The sequence below is a fragment of the Danio rerio genome, chromosome 13 (genome assembly GCF_049306965.1).
Source record: "Danio rerio strain Tuebingen ecotype United States chromosome 13, GRCz12tu, whole genome shotgun sequence".
Lineage (NCBI taxonomy): Eukaryota > Metazoa > Chordata > Actinopteri > Cypriniformes > Danionidae > Danio > Danio rerio.
The window spans coordinates 5,887,501-5,909,766 of NC_133188.1; the positions used below are offsets into that span (position 1 = coordinate 5,887,501).

At 38.6% G+C, this 22,266-nt stretch overlaps 1 protein-coding gene and 1 long non-coding RNA gene across 2 annotated transcripts in view; one reads left to right on the plus strand and one right to left on the minus strand.

The window, feature by feature from the left end:
• LOC141377107 (uncharacterized) overlaps positions 1-22,266 on the plus strand; it is a 477,282-nt gene that overhangs the window by 172,019 nt on the left and 282,997 nt on the right. The gene's annotated exons all lie outside the window — the stretch shown is intronic.
• spred2b (sprouty related EVH1 domain containing 2b) overlaps positions 13,882-22,266 on the minus strand; it is a 66,561-nt gene continuing 58,176 nt past the window's right edge. The window contains 2 exon segments of the mRNA NM_213234.1: positions 13,882-15,963; positions 17,589-17,729. Of these exon segments, the coding sequence (NP_998399.1) occupies positions 15,301-15,963; positions 17,589-17,729 (804 nt within the window). The 3' untranslated portion in view covers positions 13,882-15,300.

The window sequence follows — 22,266 nt, forward strand, 5'->3', positions numbered from 1 at the left end:
TATTTATTATCCTGATGGTTTTGTGGGTCTCATCTATCAAATCTGATCTTTATTTTGTATTTCCTATTGAATTCAAGTCAGGAGATTGGTTGTGCCATTCTACAGCTAGATTTTCTTTCTCTGAAACCTTTTGAGCTTCCTTGGCTGTGTTTTGGATCATTGTCTTGCTGAAATGTCCACCCTGGTTTCATTTTTATCATCCTGATAATGTGCATGCAGCTGATATTAATTTACACTGACAGAGGTCAGAGGGTTGCTAAAGAACTACTGAGAGATTTCAGCGGCTGTCTGGGCCTTTACTTCCTTTCTACAGCTCCCTTTCTTCATGTATTCAATACTTTTTTCTTGTATCATTTGATTCTATAACTTAATTTATAAACTAATTAGATTTGTTTTCTTTGCATATATTGATTTCTTTGGTTGTTGCCAACATCTGGTCACAATTTCAAGTCAACAGCACCTTTAGAAATATGTTTTCTGATAAAAAATGGTACCATGTTCAATCCTTATTTTCCACGCTGTATGTATTGTATAAAAAAAACAAATCACAATATATAGGTGTTGTCACTTTGTAATAACATTAAGAGTTTTCATAAATATGTCAATGTATGTATCTCAAGCGTGGTGAATAATTCCTAATCCCTGACAGTTCTAAAAAGAAAAAGGGCCATTGGACCTGTGAATAAATAATCGTAATATCCATAATCCTGGACCAGGCCGTATCCTGAGCTGATGCTCTGGTGGTCATGGAGGAATGGAGTGCATGAGACTGATTGCTGAAAGACCACAGTACAAACTAGTCCCCGCATTGATCCTGTGGGCCAGACTGACCTTCACCGGTGTCCTAGTCACACCTGCAGCTTCTCCACGATGAACGTCCAGCTTCTCTAGCGCCTAAACTGCAGCTCCACACAGGAAGTTTGGCCAGAAGAATAATGGTCTGGCCCAACAGAGCCTGGTTTCTCTGGAGTTTTTTTTCCCCTTCACTTCGTCAATTGGTGACGTTTTGTTTGCTCGCCACTGTTGCCACTGGCTTGCTTTGATCGGGACTTGTTGAGCTGCGCTTTAGTGGATTTGTTCTTCAGTGTTTAGACTTTCAGCAGTGAAATTTAAACCACACTGAGCTGAACTGAACTCTGAAATCTGAACTTTACTAGGACTATGTTCAGCTGCTTTGACACAATCTACATTGTAAAAAAAGTGCTGTATAAATAAACCCGAATTAAAATAATTTAATCTTGAACTTTTGGGCTGAAATGTGCCGCGGCCCTGTTTTCAGCCTGTGGGGAAGTCATTGATGCAGTCAAGCTGATGATTAGAGCCCTGCCTGATGCGTCCAGACAAGAGCGGCTGCATCTGCCCCTGAATGACTCTAAAAACAACACCTACAGCCGGAGACAAACAACAGGTGGAGAAACCAGCCCAAACAAGCAAACAGGAAAGAGCAGAAGCAGCTGCATCTCGCACACCGCCTGCAGACAGGAAACCAGCGTCCAGAGCACCGAGAACATCAAGACCAAAACAGCACAGAGGATTACTGCCGTCCTCAGGACAACGCACTAATTATACATCTCCGAGAGATCCTGATGTGCTGCAACTTATAGATCCAGTGATATGAAATAATGTTTTTTTTAGATGTTTAGATGATTTTAGTATCAGTATGTCCCTTCAAGGATATCTATAAGAGAGAGCTCAACACACTGCAACTTAAGAAAACACATGCAAATAGAAAAAAAAACAGCGGCAAACAAACATACAAACAGACATTCTGCTTTGAAAATGTCCGTTACATGCTGGAATGTCTGTCTTCGTTTTGGTCCCTTTAACCCGCCCACTGCCAGTTTAGCCAATTATATTTCAGCACCTCAGGTTGCCTTGGTGACTCATTCAGTCAGGAAGGCTCTCAAAGCATGTGTCCGTGAGCAAAAATGCGACTACTGGTGGACAGTAACAGGCTCTGAAATGAGACGCAGATTCAGGGTTCCACATGAGGTTATTAATTAGCAGATAATATAAATATTACGAACGTAAACATTAGGTGAGCAGGTTACATTGTAACCCCGTGTCCAAACAACACGCTACATGACAGTGATAATTTGCAGTGATAAGCAGTTTAAACCAGATGAAACACGACAGAAATGTAAATACAGCCATTCAGAAGGACAGAATAGTGCACTCACTGCACTCCAGCAAAATAGTAAGGTTTAGAATTGAATTAATACATTTTAAATCTCTTTAGAGGGCAATGAAACCCCCCACTTTCGGTTCAAGTCTACCTCAGAATTTTTTTATGTTATTAATTAATTTTTTTAATATTGGGTGTGGAGCTCTGCGAGCAGAGCAGGGGAGAAGGAGGGGAGCGAACAACGGTTGCTACATTTGTAATTTCATATACACACAACCACAATTTATATCATTATAAAGATAATCGTGTTTATATAAACACTAATTGAGGACTACTCCCTCAATCCCCTGGTCTGAATGAAGACTTAGTGCAGCAGGTCTCTTGCCTTGCCTATTTCAACCATTAGCCCTGCTGGTAATCTGGAGGATTTAGGCAAACACACCAGCACGGCGATGCGTCTAAATGTAAACGAACTCAAATGATAAAAGACAACGTCCGCCACTCTCCAATTCTCGTACTGCTCTCCAAACAAAAATGCTAGCTGCACAAATACAGCTTTGCTGTATCAGCCCTGACAGGATCGCAGGGGAAAACATGCAACAAACCCCGTGGATCATGGAAACAAACACATACGACGCTTCATGAACGGCTAAATACTGTGCACTTTGGGTTTGTGGATGTGGTCTCACCCAGTCATCAATGTAGGGTCTCACAGCTTGGCACTGGCAGGTCTGTCTTGCCTTTGCCTTCGGTCATGAATAATTAAGAAACAGGCTCTTCTCATAGGATAAGAAAACTCTGCTATGAATAATAATGAGAAACCGACTCACATTATTAGCATTTTACACTGAATAAAGCACATGAGGTGTACCTTTTCTGTTGTTCAGCTGCAAGAAATAGAAGCCGCTTCTAAAATAATTTCAGGTGTTGGTTAGGACAAAAACTCTTTTTATTATGGAAATATTTGTTCTATTGCATGCTCTTGATTTTATTTAGAACACAACTTAAATCAGCCTTTGTTGGTGTCAATCCGGTAACCTGCTCTTGCTTATGTGTTGAACCAGCGGGGCAATACCTAGTTCAACCACTGGGTGTCAAACTTACATATTGCACCTTTAATGTTTATTTTACAGCTTTAGATTTTTGTTTTGTTGCCATATTGGCAACAGCCTGTAGTATTCTGATTGATCGAGATCAACTGTTATTTGAGGTAAAATGCAACATTAAAGAGCACAGTTCACCCAAAAATAAAAAATAACTCACCGTTTACACTCCCTCTATTGTTTTCTTATCTTTCAAAAGTTTTTTTTTTTCTGTCAAACACAATATACCAGAGAGTTATATACATTTCTGGAGATCGCAAATTGTGTAGCCAGAAGTACGTATGGCTGCATAGGTTTAAGTTTAAGCTTAAAGGTGCAGTAGGTGATTGCCTTCAGAAACATTTTTTGTTGTGCTGGTTGAAAGTCTCTTCATATTCCAATAGTAATGATTACAGTAAATGATCTAAATGTGTTTAAACATATTTTTATATTCTGGGTAAAGCATAAAACTAAAAAACGTTCATCCAACTAAATATTGTCGGACTGACTTCTCCCATAATTCTGATAAGCAGCTCAGACTGTCTGTCAGCAAATGTAGATTCGGACTTCTGCGCATCTGTTCACGCAGATCCACCATTCCGCGTGCCCGTCTGCATAAGCGGCCGCGCGGTCACGAGACGGATCGGGAGAAATCAAATGCTGAATTGAAACTTTTAAAAACCTGAATCAATATTGGAATTACTTTAGCACGCTGGAGAAAGAACGACACCATGGCTGAAGTATTACTGTTAGACAGGTAATGTTCTGTTTTAGAACTATTTTAGTCAGGCTAAGCGTATGTTAGATTTTGTTGTTATGAATGACTTCTATGCACAGACGTGTTGTTCAGCCAATGAAATCTCCCGGTGAAAGATTGATGTGATTACTTTTAGTTTCATAAGGTCCTTTGACAGCATCTATAATGTAGATTTATATTTAGTTTAACAACAAAACACCAGTAAATAGCGCTATTCCGCCTAACCTGCTTTATTAAGCTGAAGTTGCTTTTATATTCACATTGGGTCATTTTTGAACCATGACAGCCTTCCTATACTGTTTACCGCTACTCTGAATATTGGCTCTGAAATAGCATGTAAGTGTGGCTAAGTAATAAATGTAATTCCTGCACACCGCTGGCTAAACACTAACTGGCGAATGACATGAACTAGTGGGTTGTCTGTCTGCTGTTGTGTTGCTGTGTGCGCTTGCGATTTCAGGGGTGTGGCTTTGAATCACAGTCCCTCCTCACCGTCCAAAGATAATATGCTAAGCGGTTAGCATTTTGGCAGATCACCTACTTTACTAATCCCACCAGTGACAATTAGATTATGGTTGTTATATGTTGTTCATGAGACAACAAACACTTATAAACAATATTAAAAAAAACTCAATTTCGTCTTTAAAATGAGCGCTGTAGGGCAATATGATGCTGTTCCTTTTCACACTCACCAGCTGACCACATACCTCCATATGGACGGCTTTCCCACTGTTACCAGTTTCCCAGTAGCTCGCCATGTACGTCAGCGGACTTCAGATGCAGAGAGGAGTTGACCACGATGACAGGTTCGAGTTTGGTGAAGAACAGTTCCAGCAAGCAGGTAAGACAAAAACAAAAGCCAAAAAAACAAATAAACAAGAAAATAACAGAGTGAGAATGTGGTAAAATCTAAAACGTGATAAAAATCAGGCTTTTCTTTTTTAGGATTGCCTTTAAAAACTGTTGGTTGGGATTAGGGAGGTGAGTGGGTGGGTCAATCGGTGCTTTTGAAAACACTATTGGTTGGTTTTAGGGAAGGAGGAGCGTGGGGCAGTCAGTCAACAGCGGCCTCTTGTGGATTTACATGAGAACAGCAGGCATGAATGGCACTCACGAGAGAAATTTGAGATCTGAAAAAGCATACACAGCAGCCTCTGGTGGATTCGCGAAAATAAAAACTGCAAAAAATCTAGCTCCTGGGACATATTTGGTGCTCTTCAGAAATGTATATAGTGGTACGTTTTCATAATGAGCCTGGGTTGGAAAACCTGACTTCTATAGGAAAAACAAATACTATGAAAGTCAGTGATTACTGTCACGATCACCAGCGATCTACAACCAGAGATCGCTGGTAAACACACTCACAGTCACATGAACTACAAATCCGCCATGTTATGGACTACAACACCCAGTCATACAACACACACACACAACCGGTTCCAGATCATGACTGATTACACTCCCATAGCTGAAGCTGCTCAAGGACTGATGATGCACTACATAAGGAGCACAAACACTGTTGCTGAGTCTTGTTATTGTTAAGTGACATTACAACGTGTTTTTCCTGCCTTGCCTTCCGTAGTTTTAACCTTTGCTTTGTTTTGTTTGTTTAATCCTGTTTGCTGCCTGCCTCTGACCATCTGCCTGCCTATTGACTACGATTGCCTGTATACATCTGTTTGTCCCTGTGTTGACCATTCCTGGCCTGATCTCGCTAATACATCCCTGGTTACAATTACTAGCATTCTTTAAAATATATATTTTTGAGTTCTACAGAAGAAATAAACAAGTGAAAGCTTTGAAAATTATGACAGAATTTTCAGTTTTGGGTAAACTATCCCTTTAGGGTGATCATAACCCATTATTGAGGTTAAAATATCCCTTGAAATCAAATCCAGAGGGAAGATTTTGCCCAACAACAGAAAAGTTCTGAGTCTGTTGCATGTAAGCGAGCACTTTTAGTCTGCCTCATTCCTAATCAGAGTTCTATGAGCTGCAGGCAAAACGGCTTTTAGCAGAGGTAAGGAATTGCTTCCTTTCTTTTAAAGCAAGAAAAAAAAAGTGAGCTCATTATGAGAAAATACATCTTAAATGTTTGCACATGTGGAGGCTGATGCTATTTGCAGTCACCGAGCTAGCATAGCAGGCCAAGCCTTTGGGGACATTTCTCTCCCCCCGTTATTCCTGCCAGATAATCGTCCACATGTTTTTTTCAGAAACATCCTGAGCGAAACAGCTTAATGTCCTGTATGGCTTTCACATGTCTGAGCACAGATGCAAGCACTGCGGTCACATCCGGCTATATAAAAGCACATTAGGAGCGTCGTTTGATTGATTACGGCTTAGCAAGGGCGACTGACCGGTTGGTATGGGTGAACCGATGGCTAAAGGACACCAGAATGTCATTATGCGTAGAGTTCGACAGGACACACAGGAGGTCAAAATCTAAATTGGGCCAAATTCTTCACAAATCGGAATGTTTAAAGATGCCATTTGATGCTTTGTAGTGTTTTGCTTCTCCTCAAGGGTATCTGTTTGTGGATGTTCAAGACCTTACATGATTTCAAGCTAAATATTCCTAAACAAATGTCTGTATAAAATGTATGTTTAAAACATCTTTAATTGCTTTCGATGAAGAAAAGTGAAGCCAAAAATGTCCCAAGTATGATGGCAGCCATCTTGTCTTGTGACATCATTTGGAGCCAGAATGGCACTGTTTTTGACTTAGTCCTGCCCGTAACCATAACACAATCTTCTTTGTCAACAAACAAGTAACTAAAAACCTTAATAAAGATAAACAAATGAAGAAATAAGTAAATAACATGCATCAGTGTTATAATAACTGCCTAAAATGGGTGATATTTAATGTTTTGCTTGAGGCTGCAGTGCCTTAGTGCCCCACCAATGGCGATATACAGCAACATCACACTGCTACAAGTGTGACAATCCGTTTATTCAACAGTTCGATGGCATAATCTTGTGTCTATAAAGAAAATCAGAAGGTCAGAACAGCAAAAACTGTTGCTAATTTCACCAACGTCACTTTAGAGCTAGTATTTGAATGATTTTCTAGCGTAATGTCTAAAGAAGGGGTGTCCAAACTCGGTTCTGGAGGTGCCGGTGTCCTGAAGTGTTAAGCTCTTTTTTTATTTTATTTTTTTAAAGTTTTTAAATGCACCGGTCTTCTGCTTATCTTTTAGTTTAGCTTTAGTTTAGGGCATCAAAAATAACATCACAAGTCCCCTTAACCAAACATTTCCTTGGCAAACAGCACAAAAATAAGCTCGTAATAGGTTTCTTTCTTTTTATTGGGACCTATGACAAACATGTAGAACTGCACACCGGCCAGGCCGCCATATAGTCCTGATATGATCAACTGGTATTTACAAAGTACTTTCTTTTTTTGTTCCATCTTTTCCTAAAAGCAGGAGCTACATTGATCATACATGTTAGAAACGATTAAAAAAAAATAGAAATAAAAATGTACATCATACACTTGATATAGATTTTTTTTGTTTGTTTTTTTTTTTTTTGCTTTTTACAGAGGTAAAAATTTGGATCGTAAAAAAACCAAACTGATCAATACAATAGGATTTATTTCATTTTTTTTCTTATTTAGTATACAAGGAGATAGATTAACATGATGCTTCAGGCACTTTTTAAACAGGTAAATGTGTGAAGTAGCAAGACGTCGCACCAGGACAGACGCTCATACAGACCGCTTTTGGTTAACTTTCCATTACCACAGATAGAAAAATAAAACGCAGCTCTTGGATGACAAGCGGTATTGCAGAAGGTCACGTGGTGAATGAAGGACACAGTGAGAGCTGCCACCTCTGAGGACACAAATTCAAACACGCACTCTTCAAAATAAAGGCCTCCCCTTCTGGACGGTCGCTGAGAATCTAAAAGTCTGACACCACATCAAACGTTGTGCATTTAGAACCTGGAAATTGAAACAATCCACTGTAAAAGAATTGCTGGGTTCCACATACTGTAATAGGAATTAATCTAACTTACAAATTGAAGTGGATTGAACATAAAACAGTGTGGAAGGCATTGTGCCGAAACGTTTGTGTCTTTAAATCACCCGAAGAATGTAAAAAGAGAAAATAAAAACAGTACGAAGCAATTACTTGAGTGCAAATCATTACCTTTTTGAATAATAGCATTGACTAGATTGACGCACCAAAGAAGTTGCTTGAAAAAAAACGCAAGTGCGCAGGGCAAACTTCAGCAACTCTAATAGTCATAAACATAGTCATCTTGGCTAAAACAAGGCTAAATTTGGGCTGTCAGTGAAAATCTAATAGACGTCTAAGAATAGGCCAAAACTAGACTAGTCGTCAAATAAACAGGAATGAATGACTACACATATAACGTCTGCCTAATCTGTCTATTTGACAACTACTCTCGTTTTGGGCTATTCTTAGATGTCTATTAGATTTTTACTGACAGTCCAAGTTTAGCCTTGTTTTAGCCAAGCTGTCTACGTTTAAAAGTCTATTAGATGTCTATTAAATACAAAATTGTTTGCTGGGAATGGAGATGGGAGGTCATCAGTCATCATTGTGGGACATGATATTCTGAGAAACGCTTTCTATGACGTACACAAATTGATGTGGTATCAGCTTTCTGATTTCTAAAACACCTTTAAAGTCTGCATGAAATCAAAACTCGCAATGTTTATTTTGCTTATTATATAGTGTTAGTCTAAGGGGATAGTTCACATAAACATTAAAATGTACTCTCTTACTCACCCTCAGGTGGTTCCTATCCTTTATGAGTTTCTTTCTTTTGGTAAACACAATATTTTAAACCTATTCAAACCTGCAACCATGACTTCCATAGTAGGAAAAACAAATACTATGGAAGTCAGTGGTTATATGTTTCAACACAAGGAATCTCATGATATTTGGAACAAGTATAGCCTGAGTAAATGATCAAAATTTAAATTTTTGTGTGAACTATCCCTTCAAGGTGAACATTTAGTTTGTTTTGGTCATTTTTAATCCAACTCGAACTAATCTGGAACAACAGTCCTTCTCTGATCATGTCAGTTTGATGGATTGGATGAAATATGCTTAGCCACACCCCTCCAATTGCAAATCAAACATAAGAGGAGGAGCGCAAAAACATCAACCCCGCCCCCTACTCAAAATTCAGATGGAATTATGCCGTCATTCTGAAGCAAGTCAGCATGAAATTTAAACTTGCAATGTTTATTCTGATAGCACATATTGTTAGTCTTAAAGGGATAGTTCACCCAAAAATTTAAATGTAATTGCTATTTACTCATCCTCAGGTGGTTGCTATCCTTTAAGAGTTTCTTTCTTCTGGTGAACATTTTTAAGACTATTCCAACCTGTAACCATTGACTTCCATAGTAGAGTAAAATTTAAATTTTTGTGTGAACAATCCCTTCAAGGTGAACATTTAGTTTGTTTTGGTAATTTTGAATTCATCTCAAACTAATCTGGAACGGCAGTCCTTCTCTGATCAGGTCAGTTTGATGGATTGGATGAAATATGCTTAGCCACACCCCTCCAATTGCAAATAAAACATAAGAGGAGGAGCGCAAAAACATGAACCCCGCCCCCTACTCAATATTCATTTGGAATTCTGCCGTCATGCTGAAGCAAGTCTGATTTTTAAAAGCAAGACTTTAAAAGTAGTTCCTGTTGTTGCAAAGAAACCACCTGGGAACCTTTATTTTGAAGAGTAACTCACCATTGTTGAGAACATGTTTTTGAGGCTGAACGCTTATTAATATAACATGAAGCATCTGAGCCATGTATACTGTACATTCTTTGCCAGTGGATGATTTATTCAGACAAAGCATGAACAGGGGAAGGTGACTAGTAAAGTAGTTGTTTGAGGTGATGGAGACTGACCCGACAAACACGAGTCGCCTCAGAGATTGTACCATGCCATTTGACTCCCGCAATAACCGGAGCACTTTTTTTTTTTTTTTTTCAATTCAACATAAAGGCCTTTCTATTGGGGTATTCCTTATTATTATTTTAATATATATCTATATATAATATAAAAATATCTGTTTAATACGTTCTCTTCTTTAAGGAACTGCATTGATTCATGTTAATGTTCCCGTTCTCGAGACAAAATTAAGGCGTTTAGTTATTGTCGAGAAGAAACTGGAGATCGGTTTGGCAACTATCCCACTATAAAGCACCCAAAAAAAATCCAGCTTATATTTCTGTTTCCTTTCGTTTTTCTTACAGAAAAGGATTTGAGTTGGAAACATCTTTGAGACAACACTTCTTATTTTTTTTCTTTTCTTTTTTTTGAAGGGAAAAAAATATAGCATTTTAGTGTTTTCCCTCTGGAAAGTATATGAAGATTAAATATATACGGCAAAAAGCATTATTTGATATTCTGTCTTGTTTTCAGTAAAAATATTAATTTTATATTCATAGTTTATATTCAATTTAAATAGCAATTAAATTAAAACATATGAACCAAATTAGTTTTTTGAAATAATTTTTCTAATCTCATTAGCAAAATGTTTTTGTTTTGTTTTCAACACAAATCTAAAAAAGGCTAACACTTTATTTTGATGGTCCATTTGAGTATTTAAGATCTCAAAACTCAGGGCTTCTGATAGTACCTAGAATGGCAAAGTCGAGTTAAGGAGGTCGAACCTTCTCGTTTATGGCTCCTAAACTCCGGAATAGCCTTCCTGATAATGTCAGAGGTTCAGACACACTCTCGCAGTTCAAAACTAGATTAAAGACCTATCTTTTTAGTAAAGCATACACTCAGTGCATCACTTAGCAATGTAATACATGAATGTGCTACACGCAGGTTTTTGCATCCCGTTTAAATGAACAGAAGCTACTATTTCCACCTGGGGATACTCATCTCGAGGCCCTCAGAGACTATGTAGCCCCACTAATTCGATCCAAGACCAGCGACGAGATGATCCCAAGGTTTCTATAATCCTGGACCTGGCTGTATACTGAGCAGCTGCTGTGGTGGTCATGAAGGAGTGGAGAGCACAAGACGTTTGGCCAGAGGAGAAATGGTCGTGCCCTACTGAGCCTGGTTTCTCTTGAGGTTTTTTAATTCTTCACTTTCGCCATTGGGTGAAGTTTTTTTCCTCGCCACTGGCTTGCATGGTTCGGGATCTGTGCAGCTGTGCATCGATGGATTACTCTACAGTGTTTGGACTCTATTATTATTAATTATTATTATTAAAACACTGAACTGAGCTAAACTAAACTTAAACTCTGAAAACTGAACTACACTGTTTCAATTTACTATGATCTTTTATGTGAAGATGCTTTGACACAATCTACATTGTAATACAAATAAAGGTGAATTGAATTGAGTATTATCTGCTGACATACTCCTTCAACAAACGTTTAACTGACTAGAAGAAACTTTGCCAGAACATGTCAACTTACACTAACCCCAACCTAATAGTCTACTCTATAATCTATAATGAGAATTAGTTGACATGTAGATGCAATGCAACTTAAATTTAACAAACGGACCATCAAAATAAAGTGTGACCAAAAAAAGTCTATGTGCAATAAGGCGCAAGACTTGTATGGTGTGATTTGTTTCTATTTTTAAACCAGCCCAACAGTAATTTTCATATTTTGCACCACGTTGTTTAAATAGCGAATCCATTTGTGCCGTTTTTGTGGACTCATGGGTGTGTTGGTCCGAAAAGGAGCTGCGTTAAGGTGAACTGTTGGTGCGTTGCTATTTTAAGGAACTTAAATAGACCATTGAACAACTAAAAACTGGTCTAAAGTCCAGCACAGAGCAAGTTAGTTGTGTGCCTATGCAGGTCCAAACGCTTACACTTAACACTTGGGATGTAAACCAAAACACCAATATCTTTACATATGAAAACAACTCAAGGATTGAAATGTTACAAAAATTATTATTTTCAACATAAATATAAAAAACACTACCTCCATGCTTCATCTCGGGGGGCTTTTTTCAGATTACTCATGACAAATTTAATTTGTATAATGTTATTATTATTAGCAGTATTATTTATTATATGCATATTAATATTTGTTTAAAAATAAAAAAAAGTTTAGATTTGTCCACTTGTCCGGCTTTGGACCAAATTGGCCATAAGAATAGGTGTTTGAATATAACTCAGCTTTTTGATCACACTTCTTTATTATTGTTCATTAATTTGTTTGCTTGAAATCAGAACTCAATTTAGAAATAGTTTTGAAAAAAAATTTGTGCTTAACAAACTAAATTAAATATGTAGGCTAATGGATGTCTGCAGTGGAGTGAGTTTCCACTATTTCCTTACTCCATGAAAGTAAAAGAGTAAAGAGAAAGTAAAGAGGCCGAATACAGGAGGCTCATTCTTTATCCTCACGCTGCAGATGCTCTGTTTAACAGTTTTCTCACTAGTTCAGTTTTTCCTCTTACAAAGTCCGCCATGTAAACAGTAAATGCACCATGGCGTGATGCAACCGACTCTTAAAGGAAATGGGAGATGAGACGCTGGTTAGTTTAATGCACAATATGTTCAAAACACACTCAAAACTCAATAAGAGTATAGGCACAACCCTGTTAGACCATGCGCCGGGGCGCACACCATATTTTTCCGTCCTTAAAATAGCAAAAGAGGATTCGGACACGGCCTTAATGCTTTTGTGCATTGCGACTTTGTGTCTAGATCTTTTAAATAGAGCCCTATATATTTAAATGAATAAATATAATCTAAAATTCAACCAAATTCTGATATATTCTTAATTTGATTCTCTGGTATTTTGCTGTGAGGATATTTAGATTTTCTAATATATATATATATATATATATATATATATATACATATATATATATTTGAGAGAAAAATAACAGATAAAATAATGATTTTTGCCGCTTTTGGAAACTCCTCTTTCCCCATATGGCTATGCTTTTTTTGCCAACAGTCTGATGACTTCTCTTGAATTTTTATCTCCCTTTGGCTGGTGATTTAATTGACCGTAAAAATAAATATGACAAAAATAATCTTTGGATATCAAATATGCATCAACTCAAAAGCCACCCTCGTATCCCTCTGAGGAAAAAACGTCCGCTATCTGAAGCGCAGCCGTGGCTGCTGAAGGTGATTACAATAATTCAATTCTGAAACATATACATATGAGTATACAGTATTTACATATACTCTGGATGCAGCTTATGTAAATTTGGCTTAAATATAAGAACGACAATACTATGCTGTGATACAATGTAATCATTCCTTTACAACACGCACGCACGCATTAACACACGCTCTCCCACAAACTCACGCTTCCAACTACAGGTTTAGTGTCTCGATCTAATCTCATTGTTATTGTTCAGAATGGTTAAAGGGCTTGGGATATAAATGCCAGTTTCGAGGAAGAATAAACAGCTAGTTCTTCCCTTTCCTGGCCACGCCAATTGAACGCGAAACCAAAACGAGCCGTTCAAGTTGTGGAAAAAGTCAAATCAGTGTAAAAAATATAAAGTACCTGCATAAGTAATGCATGACGTAAAGGCTCCAGGAGCCACCTGACGAAAAGAGCCATTTCTTTCACAAGAACAACCACAAATAAACAACTTAAAAAAAGAACATACACATATATATATTCATATTTATATATATATAAAAAAAAAATGAGAAGAGAACGTTCTTCAAGTCAGTCAAATGCACCAGTTGTTTTTCGGGAACCAGGAGAGACCGTAAAAAAGGAAAAGACAGTAGCTATGTTTCCATCTAAAGATGTGAATTAAATGTATGCGCAAAACTGGAATATCGCACAAAAGATTAGCGAATGAAGCAGCGTTTCCATCCAACGAATCGAACAAAATCGTCACTCCCTGATGAACTGCCACCAAATACGAAAAAGGAAAACAGAATTTGCTGTGGTAGGAGAATCTGCGTGAGTCTATTTAATTTAAATGAACTTAATTTAATAAATTACTTGTGCCTCAAAAGACAATGTCAACACACAATAGACATGTGGTGGCATTTCGAGGCGTGAGACACGAAACACAGATGCTCAAGACATTTCTGGAGTTAATTAATAATTTAACAATAATAATAACAATAATAATAATAATAATAATAACAAAAATAATAATGATGATGATACTGAAATGGCATTTAGGGCATTTCAGAATGACCAAAACAACATTTCCGATGTTTTACAATGTTTTCGGTCGCAGGTTTGTCCATTATTGCGTCACACACACATTTTTTACACGCATAGCGCACAATTTTTTTTAATACTGAAAGGCATCCTTTTCACAAGACGCGTTTAACGGGTCAGAACTTTTAAGATATAAACATTTATATATGTTCACGTATGTATTACATCGTCTTTGCGTCCAATTACAAAAAACGAATTACCGCTTACGCGGGGTGTTTCTAATGCAGCATCTTGATAACGCCATCGTGGAGCTTTTCTTTTATTATTTCAGAAAATAGGATTGTAAAAAAATATTTGTTGAACTCTACCATTCACTGCATTCTAAAGGCAGATTTATACTTCTGCATCAAGCACACGGGTATGCTCCGGTGCAGCCATCGCATGTTCGCATAGCCCTCGCCGTGGCCATCGCCGACGCACACCACTCAAAAGAGTGTAACTACACGTCACAACGACGATTAGCGCAAGCTCTGTGATTGCTGTACGTGGTAGTGTTGACGAGTGTGGGCGGGGCCGAGAGCCACGCAAACCCATTGGAGCGAGTGTTTAATAGTGTTGAGTCCTGTGAAGGAGCTCCTGATGGAAAGTTTTGTTTTGTGTTTACCTTATGATTAAAGTTGTTGCACGTCCGCCAGTTCCTGCCTCAAAATGGGCGAATTTAAGCTGCTTGTACATTAAGGTAGCGTTCAGAAAAAACAGAACACCAGCGAAGAAACTCGACACAGCGGAACATAAAAACCTAGCGCTAGCGTTTCAGAAGTGTTACTGCAGAGCAACACAAGCAGCACGCAGAAGTATACATGCATGGCATCGCGCAAGGAATGCGCCGTGGGTCATGCCGATCACTCAATGCAGAAGTATAAACCAGTATAAACTATGACAACTTCCGCTACTGAGAAACCCGGGAATATGAAAAGGGTCCATTTATTCGGTAAAAGTGTTTCCATCATAGTTTATCCTACTCATTTGTGTTTGTACGTTTTTTTACAAACGTTTCGAAACGTTATCCATGCGATAATCCAAGATGCGCATAACAATAAGTGGATGGAAACATAGCTAGTGAAAGCTCCAACAACGGGGTGGTCGCTCTGGGTTTGGTCCACTCCTGCGCTCCTCAGTGCTGGCGTACGCGGGGCATGTTTAGAGTCATTTTGGGCTTCATCCCACAGCTTTGTGCTTTCCCCCGCAGCAGCCACAGGCCACCCCGCAGCGGTGGCACCCGTGCAGCGGCGGGTAGCAGCACAGACAGGGCGCAAGCATGGCCAGACCCAGCAGAGCCGTCCAGCGAAGGCAGAAGCGCTCCTCGCTGGTGTCGCAGGAGCATGGGTCCGAGTAGTCGCCCTCTGGGTCGGACATGCAGTGGTAAAGCATGCTGTCGGCGCACCACATGAAGCTGACCCGGTGGATGCAGGTCCGGATGGGATCGGGAGCGTCATGGCACTGCCCGCGTTGGTTCTCCTCGTGATTGAACATGTCCCGGCAGTAGACGCAGCGCGATCGCTCACCGTCCTCTTTCCTCCGCTTGCCTTTAAGGATGAAGGCCCTTGGCTGGGTGGACACTACAGTGCTCCCACCACCGCAGGGCCTCTTCAGGTCACACTGAGTAAAATCGGGGCTGGGCACATAGGGGTAGGTGTAGTCGTGCTTTACAGGATCGTTCTTGCTGATTTGAACATATGAGTCTGAGTCCTGCGGTTGGATGAACTTGTCCGGCACGGCAGCGTATCGGTAGTCCTCATAGCCTGTGATCATCCAGCGCTCGCGGGGGTTTATTCGGACAATCTCCTCGTCCTCGAAGGAGAACAGGTTCCTAGAGAACTTCTAAAAGGTGAGGGAAACATACAGTACATGTTATGATCATATATTGTGATATTGAATAGTGTCACTTGTTTCAAAAGTGTAGTTTATTTGTTCCAAGTTCTTTGATGTTGTAATACTGTTTTAACCTTGCACATTTTTAAGGCAGCTTACTCTTTTTTTTTTTGTTTGAAAATATTTTTTCCTCTATGGTGAGTTACCCAGTACTGGGAAACCACATGTCTTTGAACACTGGGGGAAACCGGATCGCCTGGAGGAAACACACGAACACGGGGAGAACATGCAAACTCCACACATGACAATGAAGGGCATCACGGTGGCGTAGTGGATGGCATGATCGCCTCACAGCAAGAAGGTTGCTGGTTCGAGCCTCGGCTGGGTCAGTTGGCATTTCTGTGTGGAGTTTGCATGTTCTCCCCGTGTTTGCATGGGTTTCCTCCGGGTGCTCCGGTGTCCCCCTCAGTTCAAAGACATGTGGTATAAGTGTAAGTGTTTCTGTGTATGGGTGTTTCCCAGGGATGGGTTGCAGCTGGAAGGGCATCTGCGGCGTTAAAAGTTTCAGTTTACAATAAGTGTTTAATTTTTCAATTATGTTTGCTTGTGAAAACACTATTGATTCTCAAGAGAATTTGTCATCTGAAACGTGCAAGATATGTACCCAGAGCAAAAAATTTAATCTGTAAAGTAAAGCATTTTGGGTTGGTTTTTGATGCACGTTCCAACAACAATAACCCCTCTTCAAAAATATCTTCTTTCTTATTCTGTTACTGCCATGAGGGCGGGACAACTTGGCAATCACAAAATTCGGCAAAAGCAAACCACAACCATTCAATCAATTCACAATATGCAAGTCAAGCTGGGTCTTTAAAATTTCTTGTTACTTTCCGATTATTATTATTGACAATAATAATGCTTAAAACAGTTGCTTAATATTTTGAGAAAACATTTTCCAATCTTTTTTTTTTTTTTTTTTTGGTGGGGGGTGGGGGCATTCTTTAGAATCAAAATTTGAGATCAGCTTTTATTTTTATTTTTCAAATATCTCCTAAATGATGTTTAACCGAGCAGTGAATTTTTCACAGTATTTTTTATAATATTTTTTCTTCTGGAGAAAGTCTTATTTGTTTTATTTTGGGTAGAATAAAAGCAGTTTTTAATTTTATTAAGGTCAATATTATTAGCCCCTTTAAGCAATATTTATTTCCTTTATTGTTTACAAAAAAAAAAACATTTTTATACAATAGCTTGTCTAATTACCCTAACTTGCCTAATTAACCTAGTTAAGCCTTTAAATGTCACATCAAGCTGAATACTAGTATCTTGAAAATTATCTAGAAAATATTATTTACTTTCATCAAGGCAAAGATAAAAGAAATCAGTTTTTAGAAATGAGTTATTAAAACTATTATGTTTAGAAATGTGTTTAGAAATTTCCATAAATATACAAGGGGGCTAATAATTCTGACTTCAACTCTATGTACTCCCATTTCTGTTTAATTTAAGCACACTCACAGAATAAAACTGTAGTGCACTTTCATTTTAAATGGTCTCAGACTGTTTTCCTGATCTAGATTGTCTTAATATTCACTGAATTATCTAAAAATCTGGATATAATGGAGCTTCCGCACCTGATCCAGAGTGTAGCGTTCAGGCGGCCGGTACTGCAGGATGCAGCGGTGCGGATGAGGCTCGTAGAAGGTGGAGGTGGCCACAAGCTGAGTGCTGTGATCCTTCTTCTGAGATGAGTTTGAGGAGCTGTCGGTGGCAGTCTGAAAAAACAGACACAAAACAACGAAAAATGACAAACCATCATCTCCGAAAACTGAACAAAAAAGCCATACTGTCCAGGAAACTGTGGTTAGTTTTAAAACAAGACAAGATGACAATCCCAATCACAGACAGGTGTTTTGCCGAACGAATGCAGTTTTCCATGAGCTCATGAGCAACTGGAATTGATTCCCAGCTAAACATTAATACACCACACACACAGCCATATATACTGCACATGAACACACACGCGTCAGTGCAGTCAATCCGACGTGACGTGGCTCAACTTCAGTGTGCAATTAAACAAAAAAATAAATAAATCAGGCCTCGGGCCGCAGGATCTGTAAAAACCTCTGAAGTCTCCCTGTTATTAGAGGAACTCGAAATGATTCCAGCATGCTGGGATATAGGCCATCACACACAAAACCAACAGCTCTGGTCTGTAACATCACCAGAAAGACCTACAGAACACCTCTGTGTTTGAGAAATCAAGATATTCCTATCCTACTTCGAAAAAAAAAACAAAAAAAAAAAACATGTCAATTCAATGTATAGCCACGTTTTAATGCTAATGCAACTTAAGTCATTCCCAACTGAGCCTGGTTTCTCTCAACGATTTTTTCCTTCACTTTTGTCAATTGGTGAAGTTTGTTCCTCGTCACTGTCGTCACTGGCTTGCTTGGGGACTTGTGGGGCTGTGCATCGATAGATTTGCTCTTCAGTGTTTGGACTTTCAGCAGTGAAAATAAACCACACTGAACTGAACTAAACTGAACTTCAACTCTAAAAAATGGACTGACGCAGTTTCAATTTACTAGAACTTCTATGTTAAGCTGCTTTGACACAATCTACATAAATAAATAACGATGAATGAACTTAAAAATCTGAATAAGGAATGCAAAGATCAGATTTAAGGTGAGGCAGTGGCGCAGTAGGTAGTGCTGTCGCCTCACAGCAAGAAGGTCGCTGGTTTGAACCTCTGCTCAGTTGGCGTTTCTGTGTGGAGTTTGCATGTTCTCCCTGACTTTGCGTGGGTTCCTTCCGGGTGCTCCAGTTTCCCCCACAGTCCAAAGACATGTGGTACAGGTAAATTGGGTAAGCTAAATTGTCCGTAGTGTATGAGTGTTTGTGTGAATGATGTTTCCCAGAGATGGGTTGCGGCTGGAAGGGCAACTGCAGTGTAAAAACTTGCTGGATAAGTTGGCGGTTCATTCCGCTGTGGCGACCCTGGAATAATAAAGGGACTAGGCCGACAAGAAAATGAATGAATGAATGAAAGATCAGATTTACTTTTTCAGCCCTGCAAAGGCAGCAATTGTACCACCTATTGTACCCTCTGGATTTGTGCTAGGAAAAAAAAAACACTGTTTAAATTACATTTAAGAGAGTAAAATATGCACTTGGGAAACGATTGAAAATTAATGCAAGTGAACAAACGACTACAACATTTATCTACTTAGTATTTAACTTGAGCGTAGACAACGCTCAATAACACGTTACATCCGCAGATGTAAATTGTTTTTTTTTTTTTCCTCCCATTCTTGCATTCTCTCTCTCTCCCCCTTTCCAGGGGTCCGATCTTCGTACGTGGATTAATCAATTACCTGGATTTGATTATTGAAGATTGGACACAATCCAGGATCGTTTCGTTCTTCAAAACTCCTCTGAGAGTTGTTGTCATAGCAACAGTTCTGGTAGCTCAAATCTGCACGGGAGCAGGCTCATTTCATATAAACCGGATCGGGTCATTTCAAGCAAAGGTAATACTGAAAGTATGTACCAAATGCTGATATTTTCTTACAGTAGTAACCCATAGGTTATATACAATTGGGAAAATAGTAAAATAATAATAAAAAATACTGTGAATACATTAATAATTTATAATAATAAATAATATTTAATATTAAACAATTAACTATTTTTTATGTTTATATTCATATAAGTTTAAATATATATATATATATATATATATATATATATATATATATATATATATATATATATATATATATATATATATAAATAAAACTTATGCAATCTAATCTCCGAAACAAAAACAAGGTGGTTCTCCCCAAGGGGATGAAAGAGAACATTTATTAATATAGACTTTTTAGACACAAATGCGTACTATTTTGAGGTACTGATTCAGCTTTAGTACAATTTCTGTATGATAATAGACATGCACAACATTCAACTGTTTTTCATTTATTTGTTTGTTTTTATAAAGAAATAGTTTATGCAGTCATGCACTTGTTTTGACAGCTAATATGTCGGTGATTTGATGCTTCGCATATCCAAATGCTTTTTGATGCAAAATTAATTTAAATTCTTTATGCCGATTAAGAAACTTAAATAGGCAAAGACTACTATAAAAAGCCAATCTAGAATGTAAAACTAAATAAATTGCTAAATACTCTAAACGCATGAAAGTGTAAAGCCTGCCGCTCACAACACACGTGTAAAGTTATTGCGTATCACATTTAACAAACTGTTTACTTCTTGATAACTGATCTCTGGCTAATTTGGTTTTTCAAACAAGTTTGCGAATCAGATTAGAATGTCTGCAAGAACTGATCTGAGATCGCTGCTTGTGTTGTGAAGGACTAATCTAATGATCTTCGAAACCATGATCAGCAATGTAACGATTGCTGCGTAGTGACATCATCTGATTAACATTCAATTATCCATGTGAGCAATATTACATCAAATTAGCAGTGAACGGTTTGTTAAATATGATACGCAATAACTTGCTTTACACTTTCATGTGTCAAGAGTATTAAGCAATTTGTTTAGTTTTACATTTAGAACAGAATTTGTTTATTAAAGGCCTATTCAAGTTTTAATAGTAGTAGTAGTAATTATTATTTATTATTACTGTTAAGAGAAGTTGGATACAATTACCATCGTAGTTTATTATGTAGTCTTATTATCGAATATTTAAAAAAAAAAAAAGTACAGTGGTCCCTCATTAATTTGCGAGAGTTAGGTTCTAAAATTACCTCGCATTAGGCAAAATCTGCGAAGTAGTTCACTTTATTATTGATGGCACCCTACAACCGCGTAACCTCTACCTTCCTTTAGCATGTCCAGAAGTTCAACTTTTGTGTGATGGTTAGCATCTTCCTCTGCCTTTTGGGTGCTACCACAGGTGCCTTTGAGGGTGCAGAACGTTTCGTCGACATTGTGAGGTTTGTTCGGGAGAAAAGTTGCAAACATACAGTACAGCTCTTCAGAGTCACACTGCTAGCGATCGAAGATGTATGTAAATTTGGCAAGCTGAACACATTCTGTACTGCACAATGCGCTAATCAGGACATAGAACACAATGTGTTGTCAAACTGCACTAAAAAAATCTGTGAGGCTGCAAAAGGTGAACTGCGTTGCAGCGAGGGGCCACTGTATCTACATTTAGGACATTTTCCGATTTTATGCACATTTTGGAATTTTCATTCATTGGTGCTATTCTGTATTTCCCCAAAATATGCATAGAAGCATGTGGACGGGAACACTGTGTGAAAAAAACTGTTTACATCAACTATACCATCTATTTTAAATGTAACATATTACAATGTTTAATCAAACACAAAGGTAGCTATGAACATCTAGCTAAGTAAAATGAGTGGAGAGTGTTGGAGAAGAAGGAAAAGGAGTGTAGGTTTGCTTTATTGTTGCCAGGTAGGAGTGAAACTGAGAGAATCTAAAACAGAGGTCAATGGAAACGGCCACATGTCTACTTCAAACACATGAACAGAAATGTAGGATTTGATCTTTCTGCCTGGACCAACTCCAGCACAATTTTCCATGCTAGTCATTAAACACAAAACATAAGAATGGTGCAGACAGCTGCATGTGGAGGTGGACAGAAAAGACAGACAGATAGACAGACAGACAGACAGACAGACAGACAGACAGACAGAAATGCAGACTGAAAGGCAGACAGAAAGGAGAGGCATAAAGGCATTCAGAAAGACAGGCAGACAGACAGACAGACAGACAGACATACAGACAGACAGACAGACATACATACAGACAGACAGACAGACATGCATACACGCAGACAGGCAGGCAGAAAGACAGACAAACAGACAGACAGACAGACAGATGGAAAGATAGACACACAGGCAGAAAAGTAGACAGACAGGCAAAAAGGAGAATAGATTGAAAAGCAGACAAACTGAAGGAAAGACAGACAGACAGACAGGCAGATACAGAAAGATGGGCAGACAGACAAAGGCAAATTGAAAGATAGACAGAGAGACAGACACAGGCAGAGAGAGAGAGAGGCAGACAGACAGAAGGTAAGACAGTCAGAAAGGCAAACTGACAGACAGAAAAATGGGTAAACAGACTAAGGTAGACTGAAAGACAGACAGAGAGACAGACAGATAAAAAACGGATGGAAAAACAGAGAGGCACACAGAAAGAGAGGCAAAAAGACAGACAGACAGACAGACAGAAACACAGATGAAAAAGATAGACAGACAGAAAAGCGAATAGACTGGCAAAAAGGAAAATAGATTGAAACGCTGACAGAAAGAC